The sequence below is a fragment of the Protopterus annectens genome, chromosome 4.part0 (genome assembly GCF_019279795.1).
Source record: "Protopterus annectens isolate FY-2018-M chromosome 4.part0, PAN1.0, whole genome shotgun sequence".
NCBI classification, from domain to species: Eukaryota; Metazoa; Chordata; order Ceratodontiformes; family Protopteridae; genus Protopterus; species Protopterus annectens.
In genome coordinates, this window is record NC_056733.1 from 1,109,219,218 (window position 1) to 1,109,238,885 (window position 19,668).

The window sequence follows — 19,668 nt, forward strand, 5'->3', positions numbered from 1 at the left end:
ATTACAGCATTCAGTCTTCCTGGGTACAGACCTGCCATCAAATCAACAGACTCTGATTAACCCCAAATAAAGTTCAGCTGTCCAAGTAGGATTTTCCTGACATTTACTCAGTTGCCTGCTACAGCAAAAGCCATGGTTCACATACAGCTTAGAAACCATCAAAGGGATCTCATTGTTGAAAGGTATCAGTCAGGAGAAAGGTACAAAAAAAAATCCATAGCATTGGATATACCATGGAACACTGTGAAGAAAGTCATCAAAAAGTGAAGAAAAGATGGGACATCAGTGACGTTGCAAAGAACTGGACATCCCTCCAAAATTGATGAAAAGATAAGATGAAAACTGGTCAGGGAGGCTGCCAAGAGACTTACAGCAACACTGAAGGAGCTGCAGGAATTTCTGGCAAGTACTGGTTGTGTACTACATGTGACAACAATCTCCCATATTCTCCATATGTCTGGATTATGAGGTAGGGTTGCAAGATGGAAGCCTTTTCTTACACAGAAAAAACAACCAGGCCCAGCTAAAATTTGCAAAACAGCACATCAAGTCTCCCACAAGCATGTGGGAAAATGTGTTATGGTCTGATGAGACCAAAGTTTAACTTTTTGGCCACAATTCCAAAAGGTATGTTTGGCACAAAAACAACACTTCACATCACCAAAAGAACACCATCCCCACAGTGGAGCATGGTGGTGGCAGTATCATGCTTTGGGGTTGCTTTTCTTCAGCTGGAACTAGGGCTTTATTCAAAGTGGAGGGAATTATGAACAATTCCAAATACCAGTCACTTTTGGCCCAAAACATTCGGGTGTCTGCTAGAAAGCTGAAGAGGAATTTCACCTTTCAACACGACAATGACCCCAACCATACATCCAAATCAACAAAAGAAGGACTTCACCAGAAGTAAATTAAAGTTTTGGAATGGTTCAACCAGAGCCCAGATCTAAATTCAATAGAAAATCTGTGGGGTCACCTGAAAAGGGCTGCGCACAAGAGATGCTCTCACAATCTGACAGATTTGGAGCACTTTTGCAAGGAAGAGTGGGTAAATATTGCCAAGTCAAGATGTGCCATGCTGAAACACTCCTACCCAAGAAGGCTGTTGAAGCACATTTTGATTTAATTACATCATTCAAAGTATTAGTTTAAGGGTGTGCACACTTATGCAACCAGCTTATATTTATTATTTATTTTTCTATTTATTTTACCTTTATTGACCGGGATTGTCCAACTGAGTGGAAGAGACCTTTTTCAGCAGAGGCCCAGGGAGAAAAGCTCCAACATATTAAACAATTTTTATTATAAATTAGCATTAAACAGCAATGTTACAGGATTATTAACAAGGCATTAAGTAGCAATACAATGTTATACAGTGTCAATAATCAGGAGTATAGCATAACCATTTCAAGATGTATAAAAAGAAATATGTCATTAAGATGAATATAGTTTTTGGGGTTGGTGGTTACAAAAAAACAGTTTTATCATAATGTAGTTGCATGAAGGCAAGACAATTACAATAGAATGTTTCTCTGAGGCGATTTGCTTAATAGATTTTAGAAGGCAGTAGAAAGAGTAGTCAAGGAAGATTAGAGAGAGCTAGTGAGAAGAGTGAGTTAAGGGCAGAACGTAGATTAAGGTATGAGAAGTAGGGGATGTTTAAGGAGGGACAGTGCCGTGGCAGGACCAGTGACTTTTAAAGTGCTCTTTGGTGACTGTCTTAAATTGTTTAGGATGTGTAAGGGCCCTGATTTCTAGTGGGAGCCTATTCCAAGCAATAGTGGGGTGATAGCTGTACATGTTGCGTCCAAATTTAGACTTGGGTTTGTAGATTTGTAGTAGGTCTTGGTTAGAGCTTCGGAGAGGTCTGGAGGGAGAATAATGGGAGATGAGAGGGGATAGTGCTGGGCAGTAGGAAGGCTGGTATTGGATAAAATGGATGATCTGGAGCTGATAGAGAAGAAGCTGGTGGGGTAATTCAAGCCAGTTTAGGTGTTTGAGAGAGACAGTGATGGCATTTGTAGGTTTGTTGGGCAGCAAATCTAGCAACCTTGTTGTAGGTAGATTCGAGTTTGGTCAGGAGTGCGGAGTTAAAATTTGAGAATTGTACATTAGACTGGGTAGAAAGTAGGTAAGAGAGAGTAATCTTGGCTTCAGAGAAGGAATTTATTGCACAATTTTTATTTTTTATATTTTTTACCTAACATATTTGTTTTTCAGTGGAACTGTACAGGTTATAGGTCACATTAAAGGTGGGAAAAGCTTTGAAATAATTTATCGTGGTCTCATTTTTTTATATCACAAAAACCTGGCATTTTAACAGGGGCGTATACACTTTTTAAATCCACTCTACATGCGTTTTATGGACAAAGGGAACACGCTCACAATACAGATGGAACAAGGTGGGAATGCTCATCTTACTGTGGTTTCTTTCTGCTTAACATCTCCACTTCCTCTGCACAGCTGCAGCTGCCATGTAGTTCTGCTGCTGTCTGTACTCTGCATGAATTACATACAGGTCCGCTCTTTGGTGCTAACCTCCCAGTGCTAAGTAGCGCAGGAAGTGTAACAATCTGCACAGCATGGCACTTGCAACTTAGCAAGAAGGTAAAGTTGTATGATTTTGTAGAAACAAATCTCATATGAAGCCTTTCCTCATGCATGGCAGGAAGCTGGAAGAAAGATGATCTAGTACATTGGAATTCAGCTGTCATGAGGGTGATGTGGTGGCGAAAGAAGCTCAGTAAAAGTGGAAAAAGGGCCAGGACTAGCCTTACCAAGTGCACAGCCAGACATTCTGAGGGCAGCAAAGGAGAGAAGGACAAAGTCATACACACTACCAAATGTTGAGTCAAATCAAATGACAAAGTGGCTATCCAAACAGGAAAGAGTCCCATATGTGGGTAAACAGATGATGCAACAGCTTTCTTAGACATGCCACCAGTGTCCCATACTAGAAAGATCTGGAAGCAAGGAATTCAATGAGGAGGTGAAGAAGGACTGATGTAAGGAACTGGGATGTGGAACTGTGAATGAATGGCCGCACGGTGAAATCAGACCATATAAATGCAAAAGACTCACTAATGTGCTGAGAGAAACAAGGATATTAAGGGTACGGTGACTACAATAACACAAGGATCTCTGCATTAACTAGTGATGGAGGGTTCCAACAGTCTGATAATCAATGAGGAAGCAAGAAGGGAAGAAAAGGCATAGCAGGAGGAAACAGGTCACACTAGCTGTAAAAGGTGAGGGGGGAAGAAAAAAAAGAGAGATGTTGGCGAGTCAGGTTTATGCTCACTGAAGATATGGAAAATACAGGCATAGCAAACAACTGAACAGCAGCAGATTAAACTGAATAGCAGTGTCAGTAGTGCAACAGGTAGCACACTAGTCTTTAGTTCAGAAGGCTATGGGTTCTATTCCTACACCAGTTAGATCAACTGCTCACACTGCAGTGTAGCATAAGAGGGTGCTGCACTCCTAGGTGCGTCATCCTTTGGATAACAAGTTAAATCAGTCTCATCTTCTTCAGTTGGTGGTAGCATAAGTGTATATAAAAGATCCCACAATACTTATCAAGAGAATAGGGACCTTTTATTTAAAAAAAGAACACTTTTACAGCATTATATGGAATCTCATTTACAATTTTTCATATTTATAATTTAAATATATATGTTTGCATTTTCCTCTCTTTTTATATCAGATATTCACAACTGTCTTATTTTCTTCTAATGTTTCAACTTCCTTTTCCATCTATCAGACTCCCACTCCTTCTTCCATAACCATCTAATTTTTCGTAATATTGTGGTTAGTATCCTTTTTCATTAAACATAATTACGGTTATCCTTTCATTCCAAATAGTCCATATAACACAGAATAAACATACTCCTTACTTTTATTCCTCTAATAGCTACACTTATATACCAGAGTTCATCTTATCCATATCCTTTATATCTTCAGAAATTGCTCATATAAATTCCCATAATTTCACTACTCATCTACATTTAAAATAAAAACGTGCTCTGTAGTTTCATCTTTTCTACACTATATACATGAACTACTGCAACACAACGATATAACTCCAAAAAAGTGCTGGATGCAGGAAGAAAACAGCTCGTACAAGTGGACCAAGAAGTTTTAATAATTAGACAAATGAAAGATGCACAATTGCAAGTACAAACGTTAAGCGCTTTCAACTTAAGATAGCTCAGTCTTCATCAGAACAACGAACCTCCATTAAAACCACATATATATAGTCTATCAGTTGCTTGTTACATAAATTTGAAAATTGCGCCAAAAATCTTAAAACGGCAATACAATTTATTCCTTGGAATTCTGTAGCAACACTAATGTTTATACAAGTAACCTTACATTATTCAAACTTGCAAACACTATGTACTGCAACCTAATACATAGAATGTATATAACTAAATACATACGATATTACTAATATAATATATACTCCACTTATACTACAATATTTTACTAAAAACAAAATGAAATATATAAAATAAGTAATATGTAAAACAATAACTATAATATGTTACTGTCGCAAATGAAACTAAATTATTAGCCTATTTAAGAATATAAAGCCTATTTGAATAAATAACTGAAAAATGCTTAAACATACTATCATATGGTAGCAATAACTGGTTGATGAAATGAATAACCAGAAATTTATAAAATACATCTTGAAAAATTCATGTGTACTTGAATAAAATAAGTGTTAAAAATGTTTAAAAAATTATTAATAAAATATAATAACTTATTGATTTGATTATTATTAAATATATGTATTAAAACTAATTGTATATCAAAAAAACATATATAGATGGTGTCAAAAATCTTCCAAAAATGGTTTGATGCTTATGTGGTCATTAAGCCCCGGAAATCTGGTGGCATCACACTTGATCTGCCAGATACTTTCTTTAAGGGCCAATCGTACCTTCCAATTACCACCATAAGTGGTTTGGTTGACCTGATCAATAATACTAAACACAAAACTATGTTGTTCACCTTTATCCTCAATATGCCTATATAGGGCATTATTCTTATCTTTTTTACGTATCCTGTAAAGATGTTCATAGATACGTTTTTTAAAAAACCTCTCTGTTTTCCCTATATAAAACGCTGTACATACTGTACATTTGGCAATATATACTATTTGTTTTGTGTTACAATTACCTCCTAAATTACAAATTACTGTATTGTTGATGTCACTTAATGCTAATTTCTCAACCGTATTTATATATGGACATTGATTACAAGACCCACACCTTGTGTTGCCTTTATTATTCCTATTCGAATTATCCTTTCTGTTATCTGCATGTTCTAACAACCTTTTAATATTAGGTGCCATTTTGTATACTGTAACTGGTTGTGCACCTAGTAAATCCCCCAAATTATTGGAAGTGATGACATCCCAATGTCTAATTAATATATCCTTTATATAGTGTACATATGGTGAATAAGTTAAAATACACGCTCCATTAAATTTATTAATTAAGTTGCTATCTGATTCATCCTTTGATTCTTTGACTCCTAATAATGGTTTATATCGATGTCCCCATTGTGAGGACACATATTGAATGGTGTCATTAAGTAATTGTCATTGCCTTCTCAAATGATTATATTCAATACAATAGCAATCATCCACCATTCATGTTTAAAAACGTTGTTAAAGGGCAATGTGTCAGGATAGCAAGAATGTCTTCCACTAAACAAGTCATGGAAGAAGAGTTCAAGTTAGTTTACTCTATGTTCAAAAATAGAGCCTATCCTGACAATTTACTTAATGACACCATTCAATATGTGTCCTCACAATGGGGACATCGATATAAACCATTATTAGGAGTCAAAGAATCAAAGGATGAATCAGATAGCAACTTAATTAATAAATTTAATGGAGCGTGTATTTTAACTTATTCACCATATGTACACTATATAAAGGATATATTAATTAGACATTGGGATGTCATCACTTCCAATAATTTGGGGGATTTACTAGGTGCACAACCAGTTATAGTATACAAAATGGCACCTAATATTAAAAGGTTGTTAGAACATGCAGATAACAGAAAGGATAATTTGAATAGGAATAATAAAGGCAACACAAGGTGTGGGTCTTGTAATCAATGTCCATATATAAATACGGTTGAGAAATTAACATCAAGTGACATCAACAATACAGTAATTTGTAATTTAGGAGGTAATTGTAACACAAAACAAATAGTATATATTGCCAAATGTACAGTATGTACAGCGTTTTATATAGGGAAAACCGAGAGGTTTTTTAAAAAACGTATCTATGAACATCTTTACAGGATACGTAAAAAAGATAAGAATAATGCCCTATATAGGCATATTGAGGATAAAGGTGAACAACATAGTTTTGTGTTTAGTATTATTGATCAGGTCAACCAAACCACTTATGGTGGTAATTGGAAGGTACGATTGGCCCTTAAAGAAAGTATCTGGCAGATCAAGTGTGATGCCACCAGATTTCCGGGGCTTAATGACCACATAAGCATCAAACCATTTTTGGAAGATTTTTGACACCATCTATATATGTTTTTTTGATATACAATTAGTTTTAATACATATATTTAATAATAATCAAATCAATAAGTTATTATATTTTATTAATAATTTTTTAAACATTTTTAACACTTATTTTATTTAAGTACACATGAATTTTTCAAGATGTATTTTATAAATTTCTGGTTATTCATTTCATCAACCAGTTATTGCTACCATATGATAGTATGTTTAAGCATTTTTCAGTTATTTATTCAAATAGGCTTTATATTCTTAAATAGGCTAATAATTTAGTTTCATTTGCGACAGTAACATATTATAGTTATTGTTTTACATATTACTTATTTTATATATTTCATTTTGTTTTTAGTAAAATATTGTAGTATAAGTGGAGTATATATTATATTAGTAATATCGTATGTATTTAGTTATATACATTCTATGTATTAGGTTGCAGTACATAGTGTTTGCAAGTTTGAATAATGTAAGGTTACTTGTATAAACATTAGTGTTGCTACAGAATTCCAAGGAATACATTGTATTGCCGTTTTAAGATTTTTGGCGCAATTTTCAAATTTATGTAACAAGCAACTGATAGACTATATATATGTGGTTTTAATGGAGGTTCGTTGTTCTGATGAAGACTGAGCTATCTTCAGTTGAAAGCGCTTAACGTTTGTACTTGCAATTGTGCATCTTTCATTTGTCTAATTATTAAAACTTCTTGGTCCACTTGTACGAGCTGTTTTCTTCCTGCATCCAACACTTTTTTGGAGTTATACACTATATACATATTCTTTCACTTTTTTACATGGCATTTTTCTTTTTACAGGAAATTTATTCATCACCAGCCTCTATAAAAATCCTGGCATTCCACTTTATTACAAAATGCATTTCTAACTTTTATAGCTTTAATTTTTTTCTTTCATTAAATCTGCCTATTGGTTGACAATCATATTATATTATATTTTTATACCACACTTCACTCTTTTCTTTTTCAATTTCCTCAAATTTTATTTTCTATAAAAATATTTGTACTTAATATTTAATTTCTTCATTTATATATTATTTTCCTCAAATCTTTGTAACACTTTCCACAATCTTTCATATTTATATTTAAATAATTTTATCACTAATTTCTCATTTTTTGCATGTAAGCAATTTGTCAACTTTACACAAATTCAACAAAGCAGTGTAAACAACTGGGCTAATGACCTCTTTGCATGAGAGACCTGATGTGATGATATACTACTAGGGGAGAGGTTGGGAGGGTTGCATGATGATTTACTTAAAGAAATGGTGATGCAGTGTGAGCCAGAAAATGAAGATATTTCCTGGGGAGACATTATACAGAAAATACAAAAGGAGAATGCAGACACAATCCTGAAGAATAGTGGCTAGATGGAAGAGAAAACATATGCAGAGAAAGTAAAAGAAGGCAAAAGTGCAGAAGCAAAAAAGAGGGCAGAAAAAATAAAAAAGGAAGTACATGATAAGGATTCAAAGCAAAGACAACAAAGAAATTGAGAGCTATGAACAAATTAGTAGTTCCTTTGCGTGTAAAAGCACACGTGGTAAGAGCATTTATTCTTATTAACAAAGAGACATTTTGTGACGTTATATTTAAGACTTTTTCTTTTTCAAAAGAAACTTTTCTTGGAGAATATTAAAAAAATAAAGAACTGTTACCCCCATGGAATCTTTATGGGATAAAAGCATCTTACAAGGAAACAAAAAAGATGCATGTAAAATTTCAAACAGAGGTAGATAGACTTTAAAAGGACATTTGAAAACTTTATGTACAGTAGTACTTGAACTTTGCAAAGGTTTATGACAAAGGGGGGTGTTTATGGGCTGGTGACTGTGATTTTAGTATTGTGCTAAAACAGAAAGAGCAACAAATTATTTTGGGAACAACCCAAAACATTTGTTTGTGGAAAAGGACATTTGATAACTAACTGTGACAAAAGAAAATGTAACATTTTTGGGGAAATGGGACATGATGCAAAAATGTCAGTTGAAATGTTATAGATGTAACAAAGGTAGACATTTATGGATGGATTGCAAAAAGCAGAATAACACTAAGGACAAAAGAAAAGAAAATGAACAAAGATAAATTTCAGAAGTAGTAAAAATAGAAGAAAAATTGGATATGAAAAAATACTGAAGAAATAGAAGAAGGTTCAGAAATAAGTGAAAAAGACAACAAAGTGGGAGGTAGCAAAAGGGAAAAAAGAATTATATTGATAAAATGGTAAAAGACAGAAAAAAGAAAAATTAAAGGGATAAGTATAAAAGAAAAAAAGAAAGGAAATGGATGAAAATTTTTATACAAATAAAGATTGGGACTTGGTATAATGATTAAGGTGTCTGACTCACAGACACAAGGTACAGAGTTTGATTTACACATTTGTGAAGGAAACTGGTGAGGCTATGAATTTATGAAGCCATGAATCTAAGGAAAATGGAAATTGAAATTTTTAGAGTGCTTTCTGTGAATGTGAATAGTATTAACAATATAGTAAGAAGAATATGAATTTTGGAGTGATGTAATACTTGTGATGTAGATATAATTAAAATAGAAGGCAAAAGATTTTTAATAAATTAAGAAATATTACAAACAGAGAAACTATGGGGGAAGAATTTGGTATGGGAAATAAGAGATGTTCTCGAATTGCTGTATTCTGCAGAAATAAAGCAAAGATATTAGAAGTAACTTTAGCAAAAATGGGAAGACTAACAATTGTAGACAAGGTGGAAAGAACAAGTCTACAGAATTATAACACTGTATGCATATACTAACTGTTAAGAAAGGGAAAGCTTATTTCATCCGATTTTATACCATGTAGTGAAAAATATGATTATAACATGAGAGTAATTGTTATTTAACAGGCAAGCATAAAATGAAAGGAAATGATATAAAAAAGTTAGTAGTTATAAGATGTGGTACGTTAAAACGCTGGGACAAAAATTCATGCACTTACAAAAAGGGGTATGTATACAACTGAAATAGATTATTTTACAGTATCAGAATGTTTAGTTACTGGAGAAGAAGAGGTAGTTGAAATAGGATTTTCTAATCATGGCTAGAGATAAAAGAAAACACAGAACATATAAAAGTAGGCAAAGGAATAAAAAAGATTAATGAGAAAGCATGGAATGAAGGAGGAAAGATTAGTAATACAGTTATGGAAATATCATTTTACTTTGATAATTTACAAAAAGTGGTCTCAATGGTGGGTGATATTTAAGGAAAAAAATAAATGTTTTTATAGCAGCAATATGACGAAAAAAGTAGAGAAAGAAAAATGTAAAAGAACATATAGTGATAAACTGGAAGATTTAAAACAATGATAGAAGTACTTTGACAAAGAAAGAATTATATGAAAGAAAAAATACAAGAATTGTTACATAAGAAAATATATTTTTACAATGAAAAAGAAACAGTATTGAGTCACTTAAGCAGGCTAGTAAAGGGATATGGCAGTGAATGAGAGAAACAAAATGTAAAAGGAGAAATAGAAATAGTGTAGAACAATATGTACAGGAAATGTTTAAAGAAAAAAGAAGGTAGTGAAAAAATGTGGAAAGCAGGAAAAGTTAACAGAAAAAAAAGAGAATAAAAAGTTAGAAAAATAAATTTCTCTAAATGAGCTAAAGTATTAGGACATATAAATATACATTTGGCTGCAGGCCTGGGTGGAATAGGGTATGAAATGCATAAAAATTTGAGGGATTGGTCAAAACATTTTTTTCTAAAGATTTTGAATGAATGGTTAAATGAAGGTTGTGTGTATACATAATTTTGTACTGGAATACTTAAATTCCTATGGAAGGAGGAGGATAAGAGAGAATTAAAAACTGGAGACCAATGGTATTGAATAATAATGACAATACTTCCCTGAACCCCTGCTAGACAGGGGGGTCCAGGGGAGTAAATACTGTGGGAAGAAATAGCCAGGGAATTGTATGGCTAGGCTTATATAGGCCCTAGGGCTGATAGCCTAGTACCAACCTATGAACAAGATCTTTAAGAAAATAATACAAAAGGGATTTGAAACTAAAATGGGAAACATTATGGAAGACAGCATATACAGTATACAGGGAAAGGGTCATCAAGAATTATTTATGATAGTTAAATTGTGGATGACATTATTAACAGGAAAATAGCAAAAATCATGATAGGAGACCTTAATAAGGCATTTGACACAACTGGACATGACAAATTATAAGTGAGAAAGTTAGGAAATTATGTATGTCAGCATATAGTAGTAAATAAGGTAAAAATACTTGCAAATGGCTGGTTAAGCCAAAAGCTATATATGAAGAGTGGTGTAAGACAGGGAGCTCCAAGGAGTTATATACAAGTTGCATTAGTTACGAATGTGATAGTATGTGAAATAAATTGCAAAACGAAGGAGGTGGGAATATATAAAAAGCTGAAGGATTAAGAATTCCAGTTCTGTTAACATATGCAGATGACATTCTATTAATTGCAAAAAACTATTTGGATAAAAAGTAATAAAAGAAGTAACAATTTGCACAAAGGAGTGTTTATAGATGATAATGATTGCTTCAGATAAAGAGAAAGCCAAAGGTTTAGGTGATACAGTAAAGATTGGGGGTATTTTACAATGAATGAAATTTCTGTGTTAGGTATAAAATTTGGGATTGATGACAAGTAGAATTCAGTGGGAAAAAATAAAAAGAAATAAAGCAAACATGAACATATAAATTTATCATTCAGAAAAAAAGGCTTATTTGATTAATTCAGTACTGATGAGAAAAACAGCATACTTAGCAAGTGTATTCATGTTGCCAACAGTATTTGAAAAAGAATTACTGCAGATATTTTTTTTCCATTTATAAGGGGTTCTAGATTAAACCCAGTAAAGAGGAGTTTTGTATGAAAAGAAATTAGACCCATTACAGAATACAACGCCCCATTTGGTATGTACCTCTCAAGACATCTGCAACAACTGGAAAGGCCGCAGAAATACCTCACTAAAAGAATCACAGGCCTAAAGCAGATGCCCTATACTGACCGCCTTAAAAAACTCCAGCTATACTCTGTCGCATATCATCTACTCTGAGGCGATCTCTGCTTAACATACAAGGCCATGTCAAACCCAGAGCTGTTGGACATGCTACACTTAAAGAAATCCCAAACCCTCAGAGCCACATGCTCCAGGGATCTAAACCTGGTCATCACAATAAACAAAACATGCTGGAGGGATAGGTTCCTGACCCAGAGACTCCCCAGACTCTGGAATAGACTGTCCATACATGTCAAGCAGAGAACCTCTTTGGCCCTCTTCAAAAGGAACCTTGATGATTGGATGGGAGAAAGGAAATTTACCCCAGGAATCACGTCAGTCACCCTGCTAGACAGGGGTCCAGGGAAGTAAATAGTGTGGGAAGAAATAGCCAGGGAATTGTTATGGCTAGGCTTCTATAGGCCCCTAGGGCCAATAGCCTAGTACCAGCCTATGAACCTATGAAAGGAGGTGGTTTAGGGTTAATTAATCTACTGCATCTCCATGTCTCTTAGAAATGTGTAAATTTGGTGTGAAGAGCATGTAGCTGATGTTTTCATGCCTAGTCAGAGTAGAGTTTAAGAAATATGTGGTTGCTGTCTGACACAAAGCATTTGTAGCAGAACCAGAAATACTGAGTGTAAATCAGCTGCGTGGTTGTATCTTTCATAAATCTGAAAATCTAACCGTTAGCTTAGGAGGAGTAAGGAGCATCAGCACATCTCCGAACTTGGTGAGTGTCCCTTTTGAAGGTTGCACTATTTTTCTTAGGATCACCTATATATTTATGTTGTAGCCAGAACTGATTAAAGAGTAGACAAGTCCTTCTTGGGAATAGGCAGGCCAGCAATCATAAATGACTTTAGACAGCTGTCGGCAAGATCCCAAAGTTTAATCCTAGCCCACTAAGGTTGGAGAAATGGAGCTTCAGTACCTTACACTTCTAGTTGTTGACTTAGTTCCTGCAGAGAATTATTTGTACTTTCATATGTAAATTACTCAGTTTGGAACAATGCAATACAGCTTGCACAGTTTGCTGTATATTATTTCATAGAATAGGATGCTAATTTGGATTTGTAGCTAAAATCTATTCCATTTTTGTTGATGTGAAATGTTTGCTGTAATATGCTTTACTGTCACTCTGTACTGCAACTTGTAGTTTGCTTTCACCTTGTGGCCTGGGCAGTGCCTAAAGAGAGTCCTGTTACTATATAAGGTGCCTGGGAAAATGCCAGTTGGGTAAAAAATACTTTACTAATCCTCTCAGAAAAATAAAACCATAACAAATCTTTGTGGAGCCCTCAGTATTTTACCTTCGCATGACATGCCTGCAAATCCCTTGTAAACAACTTTAATACAATAAAGGGCAGTGTTGTAGTTTTATGATAGCTAGGTTTGTCTGGACAAAATAAGTTAGCATGACATCAGGGGCCTGGTGTCCCATAATTCAGGAAGGGAATGTTTTTCTGGCCAGCAGAAAGTTTCTGACTTTTTTGATGTCTGAGAGACTGGTTATATTTTGTGCTTAATATTTTGTATGTTCACTTTGCATCTAAAAGTTGGTATCCCATAGGAGTGGGCGGGGTTACATAATTATTTATGCAAACTTTATGTTAATCAGTGTGCAGATTTGTGGCCAGCTGTACCTAGTTTTCATGGGCCTTTGTCCAGATTTTTGGTGATTCCAGGTTGAGAGGTATACCCCTCACCCAAGGAAGAGGTTAGGACCTATAACATATGCCCTTATTGCTGGGATGGTGGCAAGGGCCCAGACTATTCTTCATTGTTTCCCGAACAACAGACAATCTGGATGGCTATGTCTCCAAAGTATAGCCAAACAATCCACTTATGCTGTACTGAAGAGGTCACAAAATGGCTGAAACATGGCATGTCCAAAACTAGTCCAGTTTGGCTTTATTGGCTTGAATGTACCTATAAAGATGTAAAAAGTAAAAAAACATATGAGCATTCATGAAGCCACATAAGTGAAACAATGGTTACATTCTTAACAGCTTATATGCATCCTGGCCTCTACTACAGGTGGTTTAAGGTAATAAAAAGTGAAGTCACTAGCTTGGTTGAGTCTTCCTTGCAGTTTTTACTGAATGACTGTTTGTGTGAACTCTTTAGTCTTTCATTTGGATGTTATTTGGTATAGTATGCAGGTGTCCTATTGTTTATTGACATCAGGCTTCATTTTATGCCCTGTGTTTTTAAAACATAGCCAAACAATCCGCTTATGCTATTATGATAAGGTAAGAAAAAAATCCTAAATAAGGCATGTCTACAGACAGTGGGGTTTGGCTTTATTGTTCTGAATGCACCAATAAAGGCTTAAAAGGTAGAAAATGATGGGCATTCAGAAGCCATGTAGCCGAAACACTGTACAGTGGATACAAAAAGTGTACACACCCCTGTTAAAATGCCAGGTCTTTGTGATATAAAAAAATGAGACCACAATAAATAATTTCAAAACTTTTCCCACCTTTAATATGACCTATAACCTGTACAATTCAAATGAAAAACAAACAAATCTGTTAGAAGGAAAAATATATAAAAATAAAAAACATATAATACGCTGGTTGCATAAATGTGCACACCTTTAAGCTAATACTTTGTTGTGTGAACACCCTTAAATTAATACTTTGTTGAAGCACCTTTTGATTTAATTACAGCATTCAGTCTTCTTGGGTATGTATCTATCAGCATGGAACATCTTGACATGGCAATATTTGCCCACTCTTGCTTGCAGAAACACTCCAAATCTGTCAGACTGTGAGGGCATCTCTTGAGCACAGCCATCTTCAAGTCACCCCACAGAATTTCTATTGGATTTAGGTCTGGACTCTGGCTGGGCCATTCCAAAACTTTAATTTCTTTCTGGCGAAGCCATTCTTTTGTTGATTTGGATGTATGGTCGGGGTCATTGTCGCTGAAAGTTGAAATTTCTCTTCGTCTTTCTAGCAGACGCCTGAAGGTTTTGGGCCAAAAGTGACTGGTATTTGGAACTGTTCAGAATTCCCTCCACCTTGACTAAAGCCACAGTTCCAGCTGAAGAGAAGCAACCCAAAGGCAAGATAATGCCATCACCATGCTTCACTGTGGGGATGGTGTTCTTTTGGTGATACTTAGTACTGTTTTTGCGCCAAACATACCTTTTAGAATTGTGGCCAAAAAGTTCAAACTTGGTCTGATCAAACCATAACATTTTCCCACATGCTTTTGGGAGACTATGTATTGTTTTGCAAATTTTAGCTGGGCCTGGATGTTTTTCTGTGTAAGAAAAGGCTTCAGTCTTACAACCCTACCGTATAGTCCAGACATGTGGAGAATACGGGAGATTGTTGTCACATTAGTACACAACCAGTACTTTCTAGAAATTCCTGCAGCTCCTTCAGCGTTGGTATCATGGCAGCCTCCCTGACCAGTTTTCGTCTTGTCTTTTCATCAATTAAAGGTGGGAAAAGTTTTGAAATAATTTATTGTGGTCTAATTCTTTTATATCACAAAAACATGTCATTTTAACAGGGGTGTGCAAACTTTTTATATCCACTGTATGTCCTTAGGGAGCCATCTGCATATATCCCATGGGCCTCCACTACAGGAGGTTTAAGGTATTATAAAGTGAAGATTCTAGCTAGGCTGCATCTTTCTTACAGTTTTTAATGAACTGTTTTGTCTGTGTGACCTCTTCGCCCTTTGCTATGGATGTTATTTTGGACATTTTGAGGGCACCCTAATGTGCATACACATTCCCTATGCTGGAATATCCAGTAAGAGGACCAAAGAGGTGCAATTGTGGGAACCTTTATGGGCAATAGGCATGGGGACAATACAACCAGAGTACATAGAGAGATGAAGAAAGCCATATGAATGGATTACAGGACAGGAATGACAAGAAATATTAAACATATTTAAAGACAAATACAATGAAACAGCAAAAACCTCAGTTAAAGCTGTGAGCAGTTGAGAAACAGAGATAAAATGATCCAAATCAGTAACAGGTTTGCTGGCAAAGGGGGTCTGTCTTCACTACTGGAAACCCAAGTTTGACTGGTATCCTACATACTGAAGTAATGGCCTAGGAAAGAAGGCAATTCTCCTTTGGGGGGAGGGGCATCACACACCACCTGCAAGTCTCCTAGCAAACACTATTGGGTCAGAATGTACAGCAGACACAGTTAATTCCATGCATAAAGTCACCTGACTAGCTATAGTCCATGTGTGGTAGTACATGCATAAATGTTACCAGAAGAGGCATAACTCATAGTGTAAGAGGCAACTTAAGGCTACAAAATAAATTAAACTATTAGTCCTCAAGACACTATCCAAAGGTCAGGAACACTGCTTCTACGAGTCCAGATAACATACCAGGATGCCTTCTGGCTAGCCTGAAACAAGACTCGTCAAATCCCTACGCAGAATATTCAATAACAATCTTCAAATAGTCTATGAGCCAGAAGAAAGGAGGACAGCAATAGTGTTCCCCGGCACAAGAGTGTGAGTATCAACTGACCCAGGTAATTTCAGACCCATAAGTCTTACGAGCCTCATCTGTAAGACTATGGAAAGGATCACTAATGGAATTAACATGAACAAAGGCAACCTACAAACTCTTGACACAAGCCAATTCAGTTGTGTCAAAGGCAGATCTTGCTTACTCATCCTGGTCGACGTCTGAGAAGGTTACTGTAGCAAGGATGAGGGAAAATCAGTAAATACAGCACATCTCAATTTCACTTAGGCATCTAACACCATCCCACACTCAGGAATCGTTAATAAAGCCTCCCAGCTAAATGTCAATACCTATGTAACTTAATGGATAGCAAACTGAAAATTGTGGTGGGCAACTCCATCTCCTCCAAAGGACTGTCACCAGCAGTGGGCCACAGGACTCTGTCCATGGGCCAGTCCTCGTTAGCATTTATTTATCAGACATCAAAGCCAATCTTATGGACATATGGCTCACTAAGTTAGCTGAAGACCGTAAACTAGGCGCCAATAATAATTCTCCAGAGGAGACAGAGATACTCCAACAGGGCCTTTTCTATACACATAGCTGGTGTCAAAACCATGGACTGAAAATAAATGACAAAAACTGTATAATACCATTCTTCAGCAAACACAACACCCCCCTGCAGCTATCACATTGACAACACACCCTTGGAAAATCAATCCAATAGTCAGAGACCTGGGAACCTATATACACTGTGAACCATCCTTCAAGCGCTATTTATCCACTATTGTAAGAAAACAGAGGTAATCCAGAAAGCTAGAGTCAGGTCTGGTATCCCACCTGTGACCAGAGAACAAGGGATTAGTCCAGAAAAAAAACACTTTAGCTAGGAGATTCTCTCTCTCTCTCTGATACCCTCCCTATGGGTGGAATAAAGATGCCTTGTTGAAGCTTCCAGTAGTTTATTCAGTTAATTAGGTAGATGGAGGAGTATTCTTGTTCTAATTTAATTTTGGTTGCTCTTTGGTTTTCAGCACAGCAGGCTATTTAACTATGAATGGCTTAAATACAAAGATGCACACTACATACATGAAAGACAACAGCTCTTGGACTATGGGTCTACTATGCAAGCTTGAAAGGTACAGTGCTAAACACAATAGCCTGCACAATTTGTGGCATGAAACCTGATAACTCAGGTAAATAACCACTGACCATATATACTAAAACTCATCTGGAATTTGTACAAACTAATAAAAAGCATTTCTGAGTGAAGACAAACCGCCCACAGGCCTTTACTTGCATATTCTTACTTTATAGTCACTCCAACTTCAAGAAAGACAGGCCATTACCACACCTGTTAAATAATGGTCACACTTTCTCTGCTACCTACTGATCTCAGAGAAGGTGGACTTACACAACTATGAATCTTTACACAGGAGCAGCCTTAGGACAACTGGTGCCCTAGGCAAAAGGACTCCAAGGCGCCCCCTACACACCATCTGGTGCCCCCATCCTGGTTTACCTACACCAAATAAATACTGGTACAGTGCCCCTGCTACAGCAGTGCCATAGGCGGATGCCTAGTTGGCCTATGCCTAAGGTCGGCTATGCCTTTACACGTACCTAAAGTAAGTAGAAAGGAAGCAGCTGCAGCAGAAATTTATTTTGAGCAAACAGTCTTGAGCAAATCAAGATAAAGCAAGTGTAGCCTTAGCAAGTCTTAGTAAATGAGCAGGCACACACTGCAGACACCTGGGACACCATTTTAAACTTAAAATAATATAGAGGTAGACACTGCAGCAATTAAGACAAAGTAACAAACAGCATGTTAAATTGCACATTTCATCCAAAAGATGAGATTTTCTAATTAATAACCCACTTTTTAAATGAATGCTTGCAAGGCCAAATGTAGCAAAATGTCCTCTTTCACACATGTCCACCTTATGTACAGTGGCCTTACACATTTTTAAATTGATGAAAGGAAACGACAACACAAACTCTCATTTACTGTTATCCAAAGCGTTACCAGAAATGTCTAGTTCATACACCTGCAATGTCATACTGTTATCATCTTGCACCTACATAATGTTTAGAAAATGTGGAAATCTCTCCAGATAGTGCCTGTGTGTGTGTGTGTGTGTTTCTTTTGGCATTTCCCGGTTAGGGGTCGCCACAGCGGAACTCCGGTCTGCTAATGATTGGCAGTGGATTTTTACGTACCAGGTTACCAGCCCTGATGCACAACCTTCAACGAAGGCACGCCCCATTCACACATGCCTCCACACAGAAGATGCTTTAGTTGAGAATCGAACGGGACAACGTCTTGCTATGAGGCGACAACGCTACCGCAGCACCACCACCACAGTACAGTCTCCAGATAGTGCCTGTATACACTTAAAATCCAGACTATATTGTAAGTTGCCCCCCCCCCCGCCATATCGCAAAAAGATGTTATTAAAGAACTCCTAAGTAAACAAGAGTTTTTTCTTCTCCTTCTTTCAGCTTTTTCCTGGTTAGGGGTTGCCACAGCGGATCACCTGTCTGCGAATGATTGGCAGTGGAGTTTTTACTGTGTCGAGTTGCCAGCCCGACGCCCAAACTTCCACAGAAGGCACACACATGCACGCACTCATGCCTAGGGCCAATTTAGAGTGTCCAATTCACCTACAGCATGTCTTTGGGATGTGGGAGGAAATTGGAGCACCCGGAAAAAACTCACGCGACCACAGGGAGGACATGCAGACTGTGCACAGAAGGCACCCAAGCCAAGGATCGAACCAGAGAGCCTCTTACTGTGAGGTGGCAAAGCTAACCTCTGCACCACTGCAGCTGCCCCCTAAGTAAACAAGAGTACTTATGCAAATTACATGCATTGCTTCAGAAGACACCATGTGTTCTGGGCTACATTAGCCATATTTGTTTCTAAGAAATTACTACAATAAAAAAAAAACAAAAAAACATACACAGCTATGTACATATGAGTATGCCACTACACCCTTGTTGCTTCTCTTTATTTTGTTAGAATTTTACACTTGCTCTAACACCGTGCAGTCAGTTAACATTGGCCATTATAATAATAATTATAATCTATGAATGCTGTCGATTTTTCCTCTGAAATTCACCAGGTTTGAAACAGAGATTCAGGACCAAGAACCTCTGCTTTCTTTACACTATAAAAATCAAAGGAAAATATGTAAAAATTCAAGCCCCGACTTACCTGTCCATATTCCTTCTCAATAGCTGCCCTCTGCTTGATAAAATTTCTGAAATATAAAGGGAAAAAATAATACCATCAGCACTATATCATACAAACAGTGCCTTTCAAACCATTAAAAGTTTAGAAAAGTAAACCAGTTTAATCTGTATGTGGAAAAATAAATCAATTCAGTGCTGATGTATGCATATTTGTGTGTGCACACCAGTGTGTATAGACAGTGGATATAAAAAGTGTACACACACCTGTTAAAATGCCAGGTTTTTGTGGTATAAAAAAATGAGACCACAATAAATCATTTCAAAACTTTTCCCACCTTTAATGTGACCTATAACCTGTACTTCAATTGAAAAACAAACAAATTTGTTAGGGGAAAAATATAAAAAATACAAAATATACAATAAGCTGGTTACATAACTGTG

At 36.3% G+C, this 19,668-nt stretch overlaps 1 protein-coding gene across 1 annotated transcript in view; it reads right to left on the reverse strand.

Moving 5' to 3' along the window:
- LOC122800420 (F-BAR and double SH3 domains protein 2-like) overlaps nucleotides 1-19,668 on the reverse strand; it is a 940,373-nt gene that overhangs the window by 507,928 nt on the left and 412,777 nt on the right. Inside the window, exon 3 of the mRNA XM_044069867.1 lies at nucleotides 19,250-19,295. Within this exon, the coding sequence (XP_043925802.1) occupies nucleotides 19,250-19,295 (46 nt within the window). The remainder of the gene's footprint in view (nucleotides 1-19,249; nucleotides 19,296-19,668) is intronic.